This window comes from Phaethon lepturus, unplaced genomic scaffold (assembly GCF_000687285.1).
Source record: "Phaethon lepturus isolate BGI_N335 unplaced genomic scaffold, ASM68728v1 scaffold13085, whole genome shotgun sequence".
Taxonomy (NCBI): domain Eukaryota; kingdom Metazoa; phylum Chordata; class Aves; order Phaethontiformes; family Phaethontidae; genus Phaethon; species Phaethon lepturus.
The window spans coordinates 1-16,436 of record NW_010542725.1 but is presented as its reverse complement, the minus strand read 5'-3'; the positions used below and the strand labels follow the sequence as shown (position 1 = coordinate 16,436).

The 16,436-nt window shown below is 40.1% G+C and overlaps 1 protein-coding gene across 1 annotated transcript; it reads right to left on the bottom strand.

The window, feature by feature from the left end:
- Window positions 1-264: 264 nt before the first annotated feature.
- LOC104621602 (diacylglycerol kinase eta-like) lies at window positions 265-15,349 on the bottom strand (the record flags this gene model as incomplete). Its single annotated transcript, XM_010288128.1, has 9 exons — window positions 265-399; window positions 682-795; window positions 3,896-4,003; window positions 6,126-6,222; window positions 6,366-6,476; window positions 7,459-7,576; window positions 8,134-8,268; window positions 14,484-14,612; window positions 15,073-15,349. Coding segments are annotated over 9 exons (1,224 nt in total), but the record flags the coding sequence as incomplete, so codon positions are not given.
- Window positions 15,350-16,436: the final 1,087 nt, after the last annotated feature.

Below are 16,436 nucleotides of genomic sequence, written 5' to 3'. Positions count from 1 at the left end.
TTATTATTATATATCAATAAGAATACAGGAATAGCACTAATATAACTGATAACAGCTAACAAAGAACTGTGTCACCTATACAAAAGAACAATTCTTTATCCAGCTTATTATAGAAATTATATAACTGTAAGTAATTACATAAGTTATATAAATAGTTATAAAACATTTTTGCAAGCACTGTTTTGTTCACGTTGTAACTTAATCAAATCATTACAGAAACCAGTGTTAGTAACGATATCTCATCACACATTTTCTGCAACGTACTCTGTCTCGTGTTAGCATCTGAGCTCTGTTTTTATGTATAATCTTAATAACTCCTGGGGGCTGGATCCATGCCTCTCCATCAACTTGCACTGGAACTCCTTCATCACCAAGTATGGTGATCTTTACTGACCGACACTGGAAAAGAACAAACACATTATTTCACAGAGCAATAAATACTAATGAAACTGATGGGCCACCTGAAATACGTTGATTACTAGGAGCTGTGGCTTCCCTCCAGGACTGTCTCAAGGATGGAGCGCTTCTATACTTCATTCATCATTGAAGACAATCTGGTACCCGTTAAACAATGTCAGTTCTTTATTAATGTATAAGGTGGTGGTCATCAAGAGTACCACTGCTCGCCAGCATCCCAAACTGCTGCTAGCCGTGTCGCGTGCTTTCGAGTACGAAACAAACCTGAGCGATCCTGTGGTGCTGCAGCTTGATGACTCTTGAAACTGCCATCTGCATGCTGCCAAATACCGCAACAACTTCTAAGATTTTATCATCGAATGATGGAGCCCCAAATATCTGAAAGGAAAAGAAAACGTTCTGGTTTTGATGGCAAATCTAGTACTTAGTTTGCATGTTCAGTGAAATACAGGTTCCGTTACAGATTCATTTTCAACATTTAAATGATCGAACTTATTTACTGTAGAATAACTGTCTCTCAAAAGTCATAGGAGTAAGATACCACAGACAGTAGGAAAACTCTATTTTCAAACAGCAATGCTAATAGCATTTCAAGTATCTGAATGATAAGATGTATACTTCTATAGGAAGGATGGCATGTTTCAGCATGCAGACTAAGAAATGTTTTTCAAGGCGAGATGAAAGGCCAATTCAAATCTCCGCTTGGTTAATGTACTTAATATCTAAGAGGTTCTTGAGGTTAAGAGGAGTAATGGTGTCTTTTTTCTCAGAGGTGCTTATTTTCTTATACTCTGAATTCTTTGGAAACCAACATCTGAATCCACGTTCGGCTTTGTTAAACACAGCTTTCATACTGAAGAGGATCTTGTTTGTGCTGTATACAGTTATCCACCGTAAACATGAAAACCGCTTTTGTATTGAATAAACATCCTGATATCCAGCCAAGATGTTGAATTTCCATGAGCTTCCATGAAGTGCACGAAGTCTCACGTGTGCCATTGCCACCTGCAGGGGAATTCAGCCATGCCACGGGACAAGTCTTAGGCTGGAATTAGCTGGGTCTGGCAGGAGATACCATACTAAGGTCACTTGAAGCTTGACCATTTCATCCTGATATGCAATAGGGAGCAACGAGGGAGAAAAGTCAGTCAGAGAGATCACTCCAGTAAGAGTTTAATGGGTAGAGAGAACACCTCTCTGAGGGGTACTAAGAATACCTCAGCTGGCACCATGTACAGACTAAGCTGCATCAGCGACACCTGAGAGAGGATCTCTTGGAGGTGAAGAATAAGAGGATGCAGATCCAGGACCGTGTAATCCAGATAGTGTCTGCAGCAACGGCTCAGGGAGGGAGAGGATGGGCAACAGGGTGAGGGACTTTGGTCCCTGCTGCCCACCAAGCCAGCAGGAGCTTTCACCCCAGTGCAGTGGGCAGTGGCTTTGGCCAGGAGGATGAGGAGGGTTTCTCAGGGAAAGGGCCACACAGCACAGTTGCCATAGTTCAGTGCAACGTCCAGGTGGCACTTGCCCTCAGAGTATCCCAGGATTGCACAGATAGGTCTTGAGCAGATCAGTGTCAAAGAACAAAAAAACAGTTCTACTGGGTCTAGACTGTTTTGAAGCAAAAGGTTTCTCCACTTGAATTCTTCCATTTACCATGGGCATGTGACGATCTTGAAAAGAGCAATGACAGCGATTTTGTTATTCCAAGGAAAAAAAGTACGGAGAGTCCTTGATCCAGCTTTAACAAGCATAAACTGACATCTACAGGGTGACTTCAGCAGGGGCTAAGAAAAAGTAGTTGTAAAATGTCATTTATTTTATGTTTCCATTTTAGCAAAAGGATGGGCAAACCATAACCCAGTCTTCTGTGTTTCTCCACCAGTAAACCATACCTGTACTGAAAACTAACGATAACATTTTTTTTTTTAAATAAAGCCAAACAAATCTCTACGGAGCAACATTCGAGAAAATTCCCTCCTTCCCTGTTGCAGGTCATGTTTCCAGCCTGTCTTCTGGACACCAAAAAAGTATGCCTAAACAAGCCCAGCTCAACTTGGTTAGCGTGCGGCTGCCCTGCTTGGCTCACCAATAATGTTTCTGGAATAGTCACAGCTGTCAAGACAACATCTTTCTTTTGTCCAGATCAGCAGAACCAGCAGCACTTCATACCACCACCACCACCACCACCTCTGATGATCAGTCACTCAAGGCTGCACTAAAGCAGTGAATTATGCTCCTAACTCTGTCCAGAACAAACATGTCACTTTGCTGGCACATCTGATCACCAGAAGACTAAGAATATCAGTAAAACTGCTCCAAGGCACACACATTTGCTGTACACCAGTATGACAGCTAGGACAGATCTTCTCTCTTAGTGAGGCAGTCAAGGGAGAAAAATAAACTCCTGAACAGGAGCTAAGCAGACGTTAGAGATGCTTTAAAGTTATGAATATGAACATGGAGTATATAAAAACTTTACATATCCGTAGCCAAATACAAACACAACTGCCATCCTCTGACATGTATCAAAGAACAGGATATTGAAACATGTTTAAATATTTTTTGTGACTTTTTTATATATATACACACACATATATATGTAAAATAAGCAAAGGATAATAACTCACAAGAAACCAAAAGCATTTTTGCAAAAAGTCCTGGATTGTCTACATTAAAATCACACGCTAATTCGCAACTACAGTTTTAGGTGATTCAGACCTCACACACACTAAGTCAGGACATGCAGAATTAGAATAATCTGCTAGTAATTACAGTTGTTGCACTGTGCGTGAAGTGGATGGCAGCAGTAAGAGTGCTCCAAGTTGTAAGGTATCTGTGTAGTGTAATGTTCCTTAGGAGATGTGAGGAAGAAAGGAAAAAAGATACCTTAAAATACTTTAGAAGCTCATTGAAAACAGTATTTAAAAAACAGATTACTACCCCCACTAAATTATCAGTCACTAGATGCATCAGTCCTAATTTTCTGAATCACCATCCCTTAGTCCAAAGCTGTTTGAAGAACAGGAGGAAAATTCAGGTATAAACTGTGATTATTCTTGTCCACCTTGTTTATTGTTAGAATATAGCAAACAGAGGAATCTATGCTTTGAGAAATCTTATTTACAGCAGTTTGTAAAACAATATAGAGAGAAACCGTTTGTGTCTCTCTTTATAAAATTAGTTTCTAAAAATATTCTCTCATAGAGCCATTTTTAAAAACAAACATTAAGCCGTATTATGAACATCTTGCTGGAATAGACAAGACAGAAAGCAGCAGACAGTGAAAAATCATGGGATATAGTTTCAATAGAAAAATCAAATACAAGACAATACAGTTTAAACTCAAACAGCCTCCCCGAATAAGAGTTGCTATCCAAACTATATGCTACTACTATTAAAATTAAATGAGAAGAGCAGTTCATGGTATTTATTGCTGGTTTTGCCCAGGTGGTTACTTCTCCTTAATGCTACTCACATCATCTTCTTTGGTTCCACCCCAGAAATTAGTCCCACCAGCATAGCTGGGAATGTTTAGTACAGCTATGCCCTGCAGACTTGGAAGGGGGATGTACTGTCCATCACACTGTAATGGATAAAAGATCATTCAGTATACAAATAATGTCATAAAAGTAATCAGCCATTTTTAACATATGAAACTTCAACAGAGCTGGCAGGGGAGTAGAGAGTCATAAATAGGATTGACGCAAGCCTATTCCATCCATGCTGTGATACAGCTCTAATACAAACCTCTTCTCCCCAATCTTAGCACCAATTTTTGCAGAGCTGAAAAAACACTAGTGTCTACAGCAGAGGTGTTCCATGACTCTTCAAAAAAACATTTTCAAAATTTCACATTTAGTTGAGTCTATTAAGCAGGGAAAAAAATAATTTAAAACGTCCAAGAATATTTCTGCCATGATCACAAACACGCAGTTAAATGTAGGTGTTGTTAGCACTTGTATACTTGCCTTCTTGTAAAAATAACTCCCTCTCCTCCCAAAAATGCAAAGGCAAATGGACTGACCCCACAGTTGTTACCCTGGCCGTGGCTAGGGATGCTGATCTTGCAGGTAAGAAGTTGCTCCTATGACCAACCATTTATTCCCTCTTTCTTACCTCTTTATCCTCCAAAACCCATAAGCAACTCCAAGCCCTACTCAACATGATCACGGGATGACGTAGGTCAATCTCACTCTACTCACAGCCAAGAGTAAATTTACAGACTTCAGTGAAATGACCCTTGACTGACAGCAGTACAACTGCTTGCAGAGGTGAGCCCAATGATCTCAAACCATTCAACTGGGAGTCAAAAGTGCAGTCCTGAAGCAGTGCCACAAGTGTGGATTTGAAGCAATTTGGAAATATAGGGTCATAAATGCTGGATTCACATGTCACTTTGGGGATCATGAATTTGCAGGTAAAGTTGTCTTTAAAGAAGGTTGCTAGATTAACTGCAAGTTACCAGTCCCACAGAAGGATCTTAAAATTGTACAAATGAAATAGAAATCCTCAGGAAATAAAGACAAAATTTGCAGCAATTTTATCAGGAGGAGAGAGAAATGCAAAATTATTTCCAGAACGTACTCAGTGCTCTCTTTTTATGATTAAATCTCAGCAACAAGACAGAATTTATCATTTTAATCAAAATGTGACAGTATCCAAAATATGCTATGATATTAATAGATGCTGCACAGCCATTTGTATTATAGTAGAGGTCTGCCTCCAATTCCTGAAACTGGTATTTTTAATTTTCCAGTGCCGTGTACCTCATCACACATTTTAGCATAAGGCTAATATTATGCCAGGCAATACTAAATATGAAATTTCTATTTGCTGGTTTACTTCTGGAAATATTCAAAAATAATTATGGAAAGGTCAGATTTGAATGCCTTATTGAATGTTATTTGAATCTTATTCAAAAGATCCTTAAATTAGAATTCTATCTGCAGCTTACATAACGTTCTTTCCTGTCATTATATTCGCTAACTACTGCATAATTCCTTGATAATTACTCAATCCTTAGATAACAGCAATCTGCTGCTACCAGACGAAAATCCTCCTAAATCTCAGAGGACTGAGAAAGAGTTTCAGTAACTTAAAATTACTCTTCCAACTTACAAAGTTATCTTCATATAAATATCATGAACTTCCATATGAAATACTTAGCATGAAGTAAAAAGAGAAATTATGTATGTTCTCTGTCGAAATCCAGATAGTCTTTGGGTGAAAATAACTGTAACCATCCCATAGTCTTTTTCTGCATTTGGTAATCATTTATATCTCCTTTAAGTTCCCAGTATCATGGAGAAGACTTCGATTTGACGTTAGAACTTAAAAGACAAAAAGTAACCATGTTTAGGTAATTAACACTGCATTTGTTGTTACTGTGATAATACCTTGCTTCTTTTGTGTGATCATCTCAAACATCTATTAGAGAAAGTCTCTATTGCTGTAGATGGGCTTCTTGTGACGCACATTCAGAATCTCCCCTCTTCTGTCAGGAATTTTTCACTAAGATTATCTGTGTGCTCTCTCTATATGTGTAGCCAAGCTTTCAGACAGTTTAAAATTAACCTGAAGGATTAAGACTCTTTATCTCTTTCCTTCTGTTCAGTGTATGTTCATTTCTGTTATTGTCCTTAAAACCTGCAGTGAACATTTAATGCAGTGAACATTACGAAAGATTATCTATACCAGCAAGTTACCTCAAGTTGAACTTTTTGTTCTAAGTTCTTGTAAGTTCTCTGCAGTAGCTCTTTTGTGCCAAGAACTCCGTACCACATCATGTTTTTTGTCCGACTTCTGAAAATAGGTAAAACAAGATTCACATATTGAAATACACATTATGCCTTGTAGTTGTAGGATGGGGAAAAAATTAAGAATAAATAGATAAGGAAAGCAAAGTAACAGAAACGTCTTGGCTCTGTCACTGACAATTGTATTACCTGCACTTTTCAGGGTGCTCTTCTCGCTTGTTATTAAATTCTAGAGAAATTTTTGCATCTAACCCAATTCCAAAGTAGTTGTTCATGACACATTTTTCTGAATATCCCTCTCTGTTAGAAGAAAAAGAGATAATTAGGTGTACATTTGTACAGTACCTGGACATACAGAGCTTTGGCCAAGATTGTGGCTCTCTCAGAACAGATACATCAACCAAGAGGCCTCAAAAGATGTTTCCTCTGAATCTCCCGAGGAAACACAACAGCAGTCAAAGAGACAGATCGGCTGCTAGCTCCTTTGCACATGCAAGTTACTTCCCACAGGTCAAAGAAGAAACTGTACCACATCCCCATCCAGCACTGTCTCCACCATACCTAAAATAACAGTGGGATACGGGGAAAGAGCTGCCCCAGGCACAGCTCTGAGACAGCAGCACCACACCAGGCTGAGCACCCAGACTGAGTTTAGGCATGCTGGTCCTAGATGTTTGGCTCATGCTGCTGGCACAGCAGTGCTTTGTTTTAAGGGGGCCGCCACCCACAACCCAGATACTATCCGTAAATCTCTGCCAACACCACACCCAGTTCTGAGAAGCAGTGACAGCTTAGGACACACTCTTCTTCTTCTTCCTCCACTATGAAGTTCCCAGACCTGCTTCAACATCTTGTGGCACTTCAGGACATGGTTTAGTGGGCATGGTGGTGTTGTGTTGATGGTTGGACTTGATGATCTTAAAGGTCTTTTTCAACCTTAATGATTCTGTGATTTTGCTGGTGGCTAAGCTTGTGTTCAGACCAGCGGTTTGGGCAGGAAAACCCACCTCTGAAAGGCTGCTGGCTGCCTCCTCTCAGAGCCAGTGGGCAAGGGGTAAGTGAGCAAATGTCTCCTATTATTTCTGCTGCTGCAAGACAATTCTGCCCTACTGATAACTAAAATGGCACAGTCCAACCTGTTTTCAGATCTTGAGGTCTACTGCCAAATAACAGCAAAACAGAATCTCATAAAGAAAAAAAAGATTACAAAAAAGTAAAAAAACAAGCTTAAGAAAAGCAAACTTAAGCAAAATAGTACATTTGGGAAAAAAAAATTTCTTACAGTGAATCTGGATCCGGGTCAATAAATGGCGTAGCACCAAATGGATCGATGTTTGCTAGCAACATTTTGCTAATAATTGAACTTCCTGCAATAGAAGCAGCTAGACCAGCCCTCAAACCTGATTAAAAAAAAACAAAGAAAAAACTCCAAAAGAATTTGTATTTAATAAACAGAGAAAGATATATTGTCATAATGTAAGCCACATACTGATCAACAAAATATTCATTAAATCCATATAGGGAATGATTGTGTTTCTATCTCAGTTTTTACCTATATTGGTCATCTTTTCAGGTCTCTCGCTCTCTTGGGCAGAAAGGCAGCTCAACCCTTGCCAGGTTCAGCTCCATGGCAGAGGGTTGGACTAGATGATCTTTAGCGTCTCTTCCAACCTCAAAAAACTCTATGATTCTATAGATTCTAAGATACTGAATTTCATTTTTCAACCTCCAGAATCAAATGCCACACTGCTGCTACATCTGGTGTTGTGCCAAACCATCAGGAATCTTCTACATCGTTTTGCATTTCCTACTATATGATACAACACAAATACGTGTGTGTTGGTTCTGTACTTCATGCTCCTGCATGAAGTAAAAATCATTATTTGACAGCAAGCAGGGGAACAGAAGGCAATATTGAAGTAGTGTAAGGAGCAGCAGATTTCAAAATCATAATTACCTGGGCAGATAATCCTAGTGTTAAGCACTGGGAGGTTTTCCTTGCTTGCAGCCAAAGCTGGAGCAGAGAAAGATCCTGTCTGAGAATGAGTACCTCGGCTTGTACGTCTATCTGGCGATCTTGGTGCAGTTTTAACTGTGCAGAAGAAGTAAAAGTAAGAGTGCTAATTAGACCTCTTATGACATTACCAAATACATAGTTTTTACAGCCCTGAAAATATTTCGAAAGCATTAATTTAATCTGTTACTATTACGTGACAAATGTCCTTCCCCCTCACACCACAGTTTTTCTTCTAAATGCAGGGAAGAAAACTCAAGAAACAGATCAAGTGACAAGCACAAATTAAATGAAGTGTGCATGGCATTCAATGTGACGAGTTCCCAACTTATGCTTCGAGGTATTAGCAAAAACTGAATTATATCCACCTTAAAATGCAATAGTATTTAATGTTGTAGTAAGCTTCTGATATACATGTTAATAAAGTAATACGAATTTAAATGTAAATTCAATGTATATTTACTTATAAATATACCTATATTACATAGTTCAGTATTATTTATAACAATTTTAATATAGCTAGCTAATCTAACCCATAGGCCATGGAAATACTTGATCAACAGCCACGCTATTTGCTTCAAGCAGCTAAAATGGAACCTCTGCCTGCTTCAGGTTTCTAAAAACTTCAGACAAAACTCTGACATCGTTTTCTACAGCCGACCTGAAACCTGCAAGGGCAGGGAAAGCCATGTTCAGACATTCCTGTCTTCTGCAGAACACGGGGGAGATCAGCTTCCCATTATCTTTTTCACCAAAAAAAAAAAAAAAAAAAAAAGGCAATTCCCAAAGTAATTGAAATAACTTAGTTGTTAAAATTCTCCAGAAGATGGATCAATAAAACCTCGTGACAGATAGCAAAGTTTGGTAGCTGATCAAATTGTTGGTGGCAAAGGCAGGTAATGGCTCAGGAAAAAGGAGGAGATCAAAATCACGGGTAAAGAGATGATGTTCACGAAGAAGAACTGGAAGCTCAGTGAGGGCAGTTACCCCTGGGGCTGCCTCTGGAGGTGATGAAGGAGGACAGGCATTTCAGAGGGCAGACTTCAGGTGCTGTAATTTACTTTCCTAGCAGAATTTGTTTCATGCAGACTGAGAGAATATGCCAGTGTCTGCTTTAGCCTGGGGAAGTTTATCAGTGAAATTCAGCCCCAGGAGATGTATCCAGAAATTGGTGCCCCAGGGAAGAAAGTTTGGGTATTACCGAATGCTTTGCTATAGCATTTCCATGTGCATGTAGAAAGCTTTTGCACACCAGATGATCACAGACATTTCTTGGTTACCTGTGGTCCAGATTATCTCACAGATTAAAACTACTTCATCTTAGGTCAGCTTCAAACTTGACCATCTGAAGAAGCTCAGAACAAAAATGAAATTATTTGGAAGTGATCTGATATATTGCTCTCAAAACCTGAAAACTAATTTAGCAAAAATAGAATGATTAGGACTAGCACCAAGAAAGCAGAAGAAAAACACGACACAAAATGTGGTGGGAAGAACAAAATATTCTCTGTTTTGTGGCAGGAGGGGGACAGATCAGTTCATGTCAATCATGGTAACTCAGCCTGAGAGTAACGTGGGTGTACTGTCTGAAGACATTAATGGAAAGAAAATGTCTGCAGAGTGGGAAAATCTAGAGGCAAAGGTAATAACAAGAACCAGGGTTCAGAAATTGTGTTCAAATCAATTCAAGCCAGGATTTGGGCATTCACTTTTTTTTAAGTGATGATAATCTAGCATGGAACAGTCAATGAAATGGCAAATTTGTCACCCTCTTTTATGCCAGGAATAAGATTATACACCTTTCTGGATGGCTTGCTTAAGTCAAACAGAAATTACTGGACGCAAGACAGGGGTAAGTGGGTGAAATTTTCTGGACTATTTTATATGAAAGGTCTGACCAAGTGGACTAACAGCTCCTTCTGACTTCAACATATAGCAGCCCTAGCAATTAGCACAAAATGCTGCAGTATTGCATGATAACAATATAACACAATGATTTGTATCTGTGCATGACAAAACACTTTAATATGAATTTAAAAAATTAAAATTAATAAAAACATGTGATATCTAACATGACTTATCAAATATTTAAATGAAGGTAAATAACATATTCAAATATATTATCCTCATAAAATGACCAGGAATATCCTTGGAGAGCAAAATATAATATTCAGAACAAAATTAACATTCATTTTTCATAACGCTCCTGAAAAATTCACAATGCTATTCACACAGTCTGTTCTCTCTGTACTTGGGAACAAGGCAGTTATATTAAAGAGGAAAATCAACAGAGCAGCTGCTCTTTATTTGACAGATAAGACTCATGGGGATAACTGCAATAAAGATAAACTTTTGCTGTTCATGCTCTGATAAAAACAACAGAGCCCTAATGAGTAAAACTGATGTTTCATTGCAGATAATTGAATTCATGTTTCATGCTTTGTCCCTAAACACTTATCTTCCACTGGCAGCACTGATATGCACTCTATTTCACACATATCAGATGTATGAAGAATGGTAGAGCTCCCCAATAAACAGAGAAATTATATCACCAAGAAACAAGGGGTTTATACTATTTCTACATATGGTTATACATATGTGTATATTTTCATTCTATTATATATTTATGGCAGTAGGATTGGGTCATCCATAGGGCCAGTATGCTCTATGAGCTACTACTGAAACTGGACAACCAACAAGCACTGATTCCTATAACCAAGGTAAAAGGAGAGGGGCCAACGAAAAGACGATCACTGGAGAAAGTCTGAAATCCATTCCTGAAGAAAAGGGAAAGTGATATTCTGAATCGACAGAAGCCTCAAGAGACAAACGTATTTCTAAGGTAGGAGCTACCAACACAGGCACCAGCTTCAGAGCAGAGCCTCATGAGGACACCTTTTGACGGTTTTGGTGTGGCTTAGGGTAACGGAAGGAGATGCAAATCCCAAACAACTTTGTTCATTTTGCCACAGGAAGTTGCTCAGTAAATATCTAGAGGATGGCTTTTGTTGTCCTCCAGCTACCACTGTTTCTCCATGACTCATAGATTATCTCGAGACCTCACCCACAGTGCATGGCTGCCCAGTTTGGTAATATGGCAAAAAATGAAATTTCCACCTACAGTAAGAAGCAACTTTCCTAAAATTACTACACAGCTTCAGACTCTTGAACAACCCTGGCACATGAACTACCAGTCAACACAAAATGCAGCATTGACATTTGTGATGGGAAATGTCCAAACATGACCACTGTCTGGATTGGCTTGGTGCCAAAAGCAAGCAAGGGAGGAGGTAAGTGAGTGTCCTGTATAGACAAATCGTCCTTCCTTCTTCCACTGGCAGATTTCATAAAGGACACATGAAGGAGAGATTTTATGCTATCATTTGAATGCAGGAATTAGTACTATGCTATTTCAGGAGATGACTACACTCTAAATATCATTTTACACACAGTAACCAAACACTAAATAGCCAAAAGGAAAGCTTAGGTGACAAAATGGGCTATTACTTTATGAAAATGCTACCTTCCAAGCAAGTTGTTTTAAACTCAGATCACTCAATATTCTGATTGCTTTGTACAATTATTGATACAAATAATTGTATTGGGTCTGGCTGAGATGGAGTTAATTTTCCCCGCAGCAGCCTTCATAGTGCTGTGCTTTGTGTTGGCAGCTGGAAAGGTGTTGGTAACACACCAGTGTTTCGGGTACTGCTGAGCCGTGCTCACGCAGCATCAAGGCTGTCTCTCACCAGTAGGCTGGGGGTGGTCAAGATCTTGGGAGGGGACACAGCCAGGACAGGTGACCCAAACTGACCAAAGGATATTCCATACCATATGACATCAGCTCAGCAATAAAAGCTAAGAGAAAAGAGGGGGAAGGGGGGCCATTAACGGTTTCTTATGATGTTGTCTTCTGGAGCAACCGCTATGCATATTGAAGCCCTGCTTCCCGCAAAGTGGCTGGACATCACCTGCTGATGGGAAGTAGAAAATAAATCTTTTGTTTTCCTTTCCTTCTGTGCACGGCTTTTGCTCTATTAAACTGCCTTTACCTTGACCCACTGGGGTTTTTCCATCTCATTTTCTCCCCTCACTGTCCTGCTGAGGAGGGGAGTGATAGAGCAGCTTGGTGGGCACCTGGCATCCAGCCAAGGTCAAACCCACCACAATAATACAACTGGGTTCTTTCTGTGCATTTTAAAACCCAGCATGGGCTACCCACACATAAACACCATCTTCCTTTTTTTGGAGAGTAACCTGCAGAGCCTTACAGTGAGGAAAGAATGAGGCTCCTACAGGAAAGCAGAAGCAGAAGACAGCAGCAGCTGATGAGGTCTACCCCAACAAGGACAGAGCAGGTAGGAGACTCTACACCCTGGAAAGCAAGAGTAGCTTGGTATAGTGGATTGCTAGATGGCTTGCTCTTCAGCAAACATCTGCAAGGAACTAGTTGGACTAACGACCTGTGTTTAGGACAACACCACAAGAAATTTTTCATGGGAAAGAGCTCTAGCATATTGAAGACTCTGGTTCAAATTTCCATTCTGGATTAGACAAATAGAGGAGATGACATTAGTACTGCCACTTAGAATCACAGAATCATAGAATTTTTGGGTTGGAAGGGACATTTAAAGGTCATCTAGTCCAACCCCCCTGTGCAAGGAGGGGGGACATCTTCAACTAGATCAGGTTGCTCAGAGCCCCGTCCAACCTCACCTTGAATGTTCCCAGGGATCTATGGGGCATCTACCACTTCTCTGGGAAACCTGTTTCAGCGGTTCACCACACTCATTGGGAAAAGCATCTTCCTTAGACCTAGTCTAAATCTGCCCTCTTTTAGTTTAAAACCATTACCCTTTGTTGTATTGCTACAAGCCCTGCTAAAAAGTCTGTCCCCAGCTTCCTTATAAGCCACCTTGAAGTACTGAAAGCCTACACTAAGGTGTCCTTGGAGCCTTCTCTTCTCCAGGCTGAACAACCCCAACTCTCTCAGCCTGTCCTCACAGGAGAGGTGTTCCATCCCTCCGATCATTTTGGGGGCCCTCCTCTGCACCTGCTCCAACAGGTCCATGTCTGTCCTGTGCTGAGGGCTCCAGAGCTGGACACAGGACTCCAGGTGGGGTCTCACCAGACTGGAGTAGAGGGGCTGAGTCACCTCCCTGGCCATGCTTCATTGGATGCAGCCAAGGGTAGAGTTGGCCTTCTGAGCTATGAGCGCACATTGCCAGCTCAAGTCCAGCTTTTCATCCACTAGTATCCCCAAGTCCTTCTTGGCAGGGGCTGCTCTCAATCCCTTCATCCCCCAGCCTGTATTGATACCAAAGATTGCCATGACCCAGGGGCAGGAACCTGCACTTGGCCTTGGTGAACCTCATGAGGTTCACATGGGCCCATTCCTCGAGCTTGTCCAGGTCCCTCTGGATGGCATTCCATCCCTCAGGCATTGTCAACCGCACCACTCAGTTTCGTGTCATTTGCAAACTTGCTGAGGGTGCACTTGATCCCACTGTCTATGTCATTGATGAAGATATTAAAGAGCACTGGTCCCAGTATGGACCCCTGAGGGACACCACTCGTCACCAATCTCCATCTGGACATTGAGCCATTGGCCACTACCAACCAACTGGATGCAACCATCCAACTAATTCCTCATCCACTCAACAGTTCACACATCAAATCCATCTCTCTCCAATTTAGAGAGAAGGATGTTGTGGGAGACTCCTCAGGAGACCTCCATGCTCCAGTTTCTATTGTATTCTTTCCTGCTTTACGCTGCTCCACTTCATACAGAAGACTTAAATATTCATTTTCTCCATTCCAGTAACTGTTTCAAGGTAAGTTCCCAGCTGAGACATCAGGGTTTTGTTGTCAATACAATGAACAAATATGTGTGTTTCACAGAATTTGAAACCCCTTCAACAGAAGTGACTGACAGAACTTCCTACAATATGGCCTAAAATGACTACAACTGAGACAAGCTATTGCCACCATTACCTAGGCTCTAGTCTCTGCTCAGGTTCACGTAGAAAGGCAAATGTAAATGCTAGATTAAATGCAGGCACTTCTCTCCCCAAGAAATACCTTCTCAGCTTTGTGAATCTATTCCAAAAGACTGTTCATCTTGTCTCTCACATTTTTCCCTAACTTTTCTTTATCCAAATCTATTAAAAATTGTGACTAGTTTCCAGTGAAACAACATGCTAGTGTTTTTTATTACGCAGTCAACTATACTCTGTAATACAACTATAAGGAGACACCATAATTTTAAATTATTTTATTCCTAATGTACTCACTTGATGGAGACTCAAGTTCCTTTGTATCTTCTTCTTTTTCCTCTTCTTTGGATTCATCCAATTCTTTGCTATATTCTAGTGGGGACTGGTTCACTTGTTCTTCACTATGAGCATTCTGCTCATCCACAACTGCTTATTAAAAAAAAAAGACAGAAAGTTTCAAGAACTTTAAATAAAATCTGCAAAACTGGAAAATTACCTTCTTTTTTTCTGTAGCTTTAACTTTCAGTTGAAAAATATTAACAAAAGATTTCTACTGCCAATTCAGTGAAAGAGTCTAGCTATCCTTTGCCCATTGATAGAGATCTACTGCCAGAAATTTTCATTTTGTGAAGAATAATAGTTAGAAAAGAAACACACTTGTATATGTGCACACATGTGCATACATATGTATTCATATACACAGATAGTCATCAACACACAAACAAGATGCATTTCTTTTCCTTGCAGCTTGTAATAAGCACATAATTTTACCTATGTAAGAATGTAGAAATCAAGCTTTAATAATGAAAATTTATGCTAGTTTGAAAAAAAAAAAACACAACATCATTATTCTATCAATAAGCATCAGAATGTTGCTGATGTGCACCTTTTTCTGCTTGTTCAATGATCTGCCTCACAGCCTTCTTCAAGCTGTTTGCCCGGAGCATTAACTGTTCCCTCGGTTTGAAGAGTTTCTGGGTGGAAGACTTTGAGACACACTCTGCTAATTGCTCTTTACTTTCAGACAAGGATTCTTCACTTGAAAACTCCTCTGCCTCTTCTTCCACAATGGGGGGAGCGATGCCTGGGAGAATGGGAGCAGCCTGGGCTTCTATGTGAAGAGCCTGGAGCAATAGGTCTAGCTTCTCATTTAACTCGGTGCACTAAGATGAAGAGGAAAAGAATACATACACACCAAAAAAAACAGTGAACCTATGAACATTTTCAGGAAGTTAAGCACCAAGATTATAGGGAGGGAGCTAAATTATCCATGCGGTGGGATTTAAAATTGTTTATGTCTAAGTGTCTATGTCATTGTCTATGTGAAATACAAACCCAGGTTCAGTATTCCATCATATCAGATTATGAGTAGGTCTGTATGGGTTTTTTGTAGACTCTGTGACACCCACGCAGATTAGATAAACTAAAATAAAGAAACCCCTACACTCAGACTAAAATAACACACTGTGCTAAACTCAGCCTGCCACATAACTAGGGTACATATCAGATCTTATTCTTCTTCAGATGTCCTGCAGCACAGAGAGAATCAGCACAGATTTACCTATACTATGCATTATAACAAATTATGGGTGCTCACTGCCCCAATCTGGGGAGAGAACCTATGGGGACATGCCTAGCTGTTAGACTGAAAACACGTGGTGGTTGGGGGAGGCATTTTGCAACAGAGCTGTACATTTAAGGAAGTGAGTTGTCACAGAGCAAAGAGGCTCAAGCCAGAACCAACTCAAGCAGTTGCTCTCTAGGTACATTGGAAAAGAGGTGATTTTCTATGCTTAAGTGAAAGGAAACCAACACTGTTCAGCTCTGGAACAGTAAAAAAGAAAACTCATTTTCTAAAATATACACTCAATAAAAACGTGAAGTAGGGACTGTCATTTAGCAAGTAAATTTCCTGACTCTGGGCTTGTTAGTGATTTTGTTTTCTTCTTTCCAGCTCATGTAAATTTTGTGCCTCATACCAAATACTTCTCATTTCTTTTAAATGCTTTTTATAGAGTCATCTAGGTTGGAAAAGACCTTTAAGATCACCAAGTCCAACTATTAACCTAGCACTGCCAAGTCCACCACTAAACCACGTCCCTAAGCACCACATCTACACGTCTTTTAAATCGACTCAACCACCTCCCTGGGCAGCCTGTTCCAATGCTTGACAGCTCTCTCAGTGAAGAAATTTTTCCTAATATTCAACCTAAGCCTCTCCTTGCACAACTTAAGGCCATTTCCTCTCGT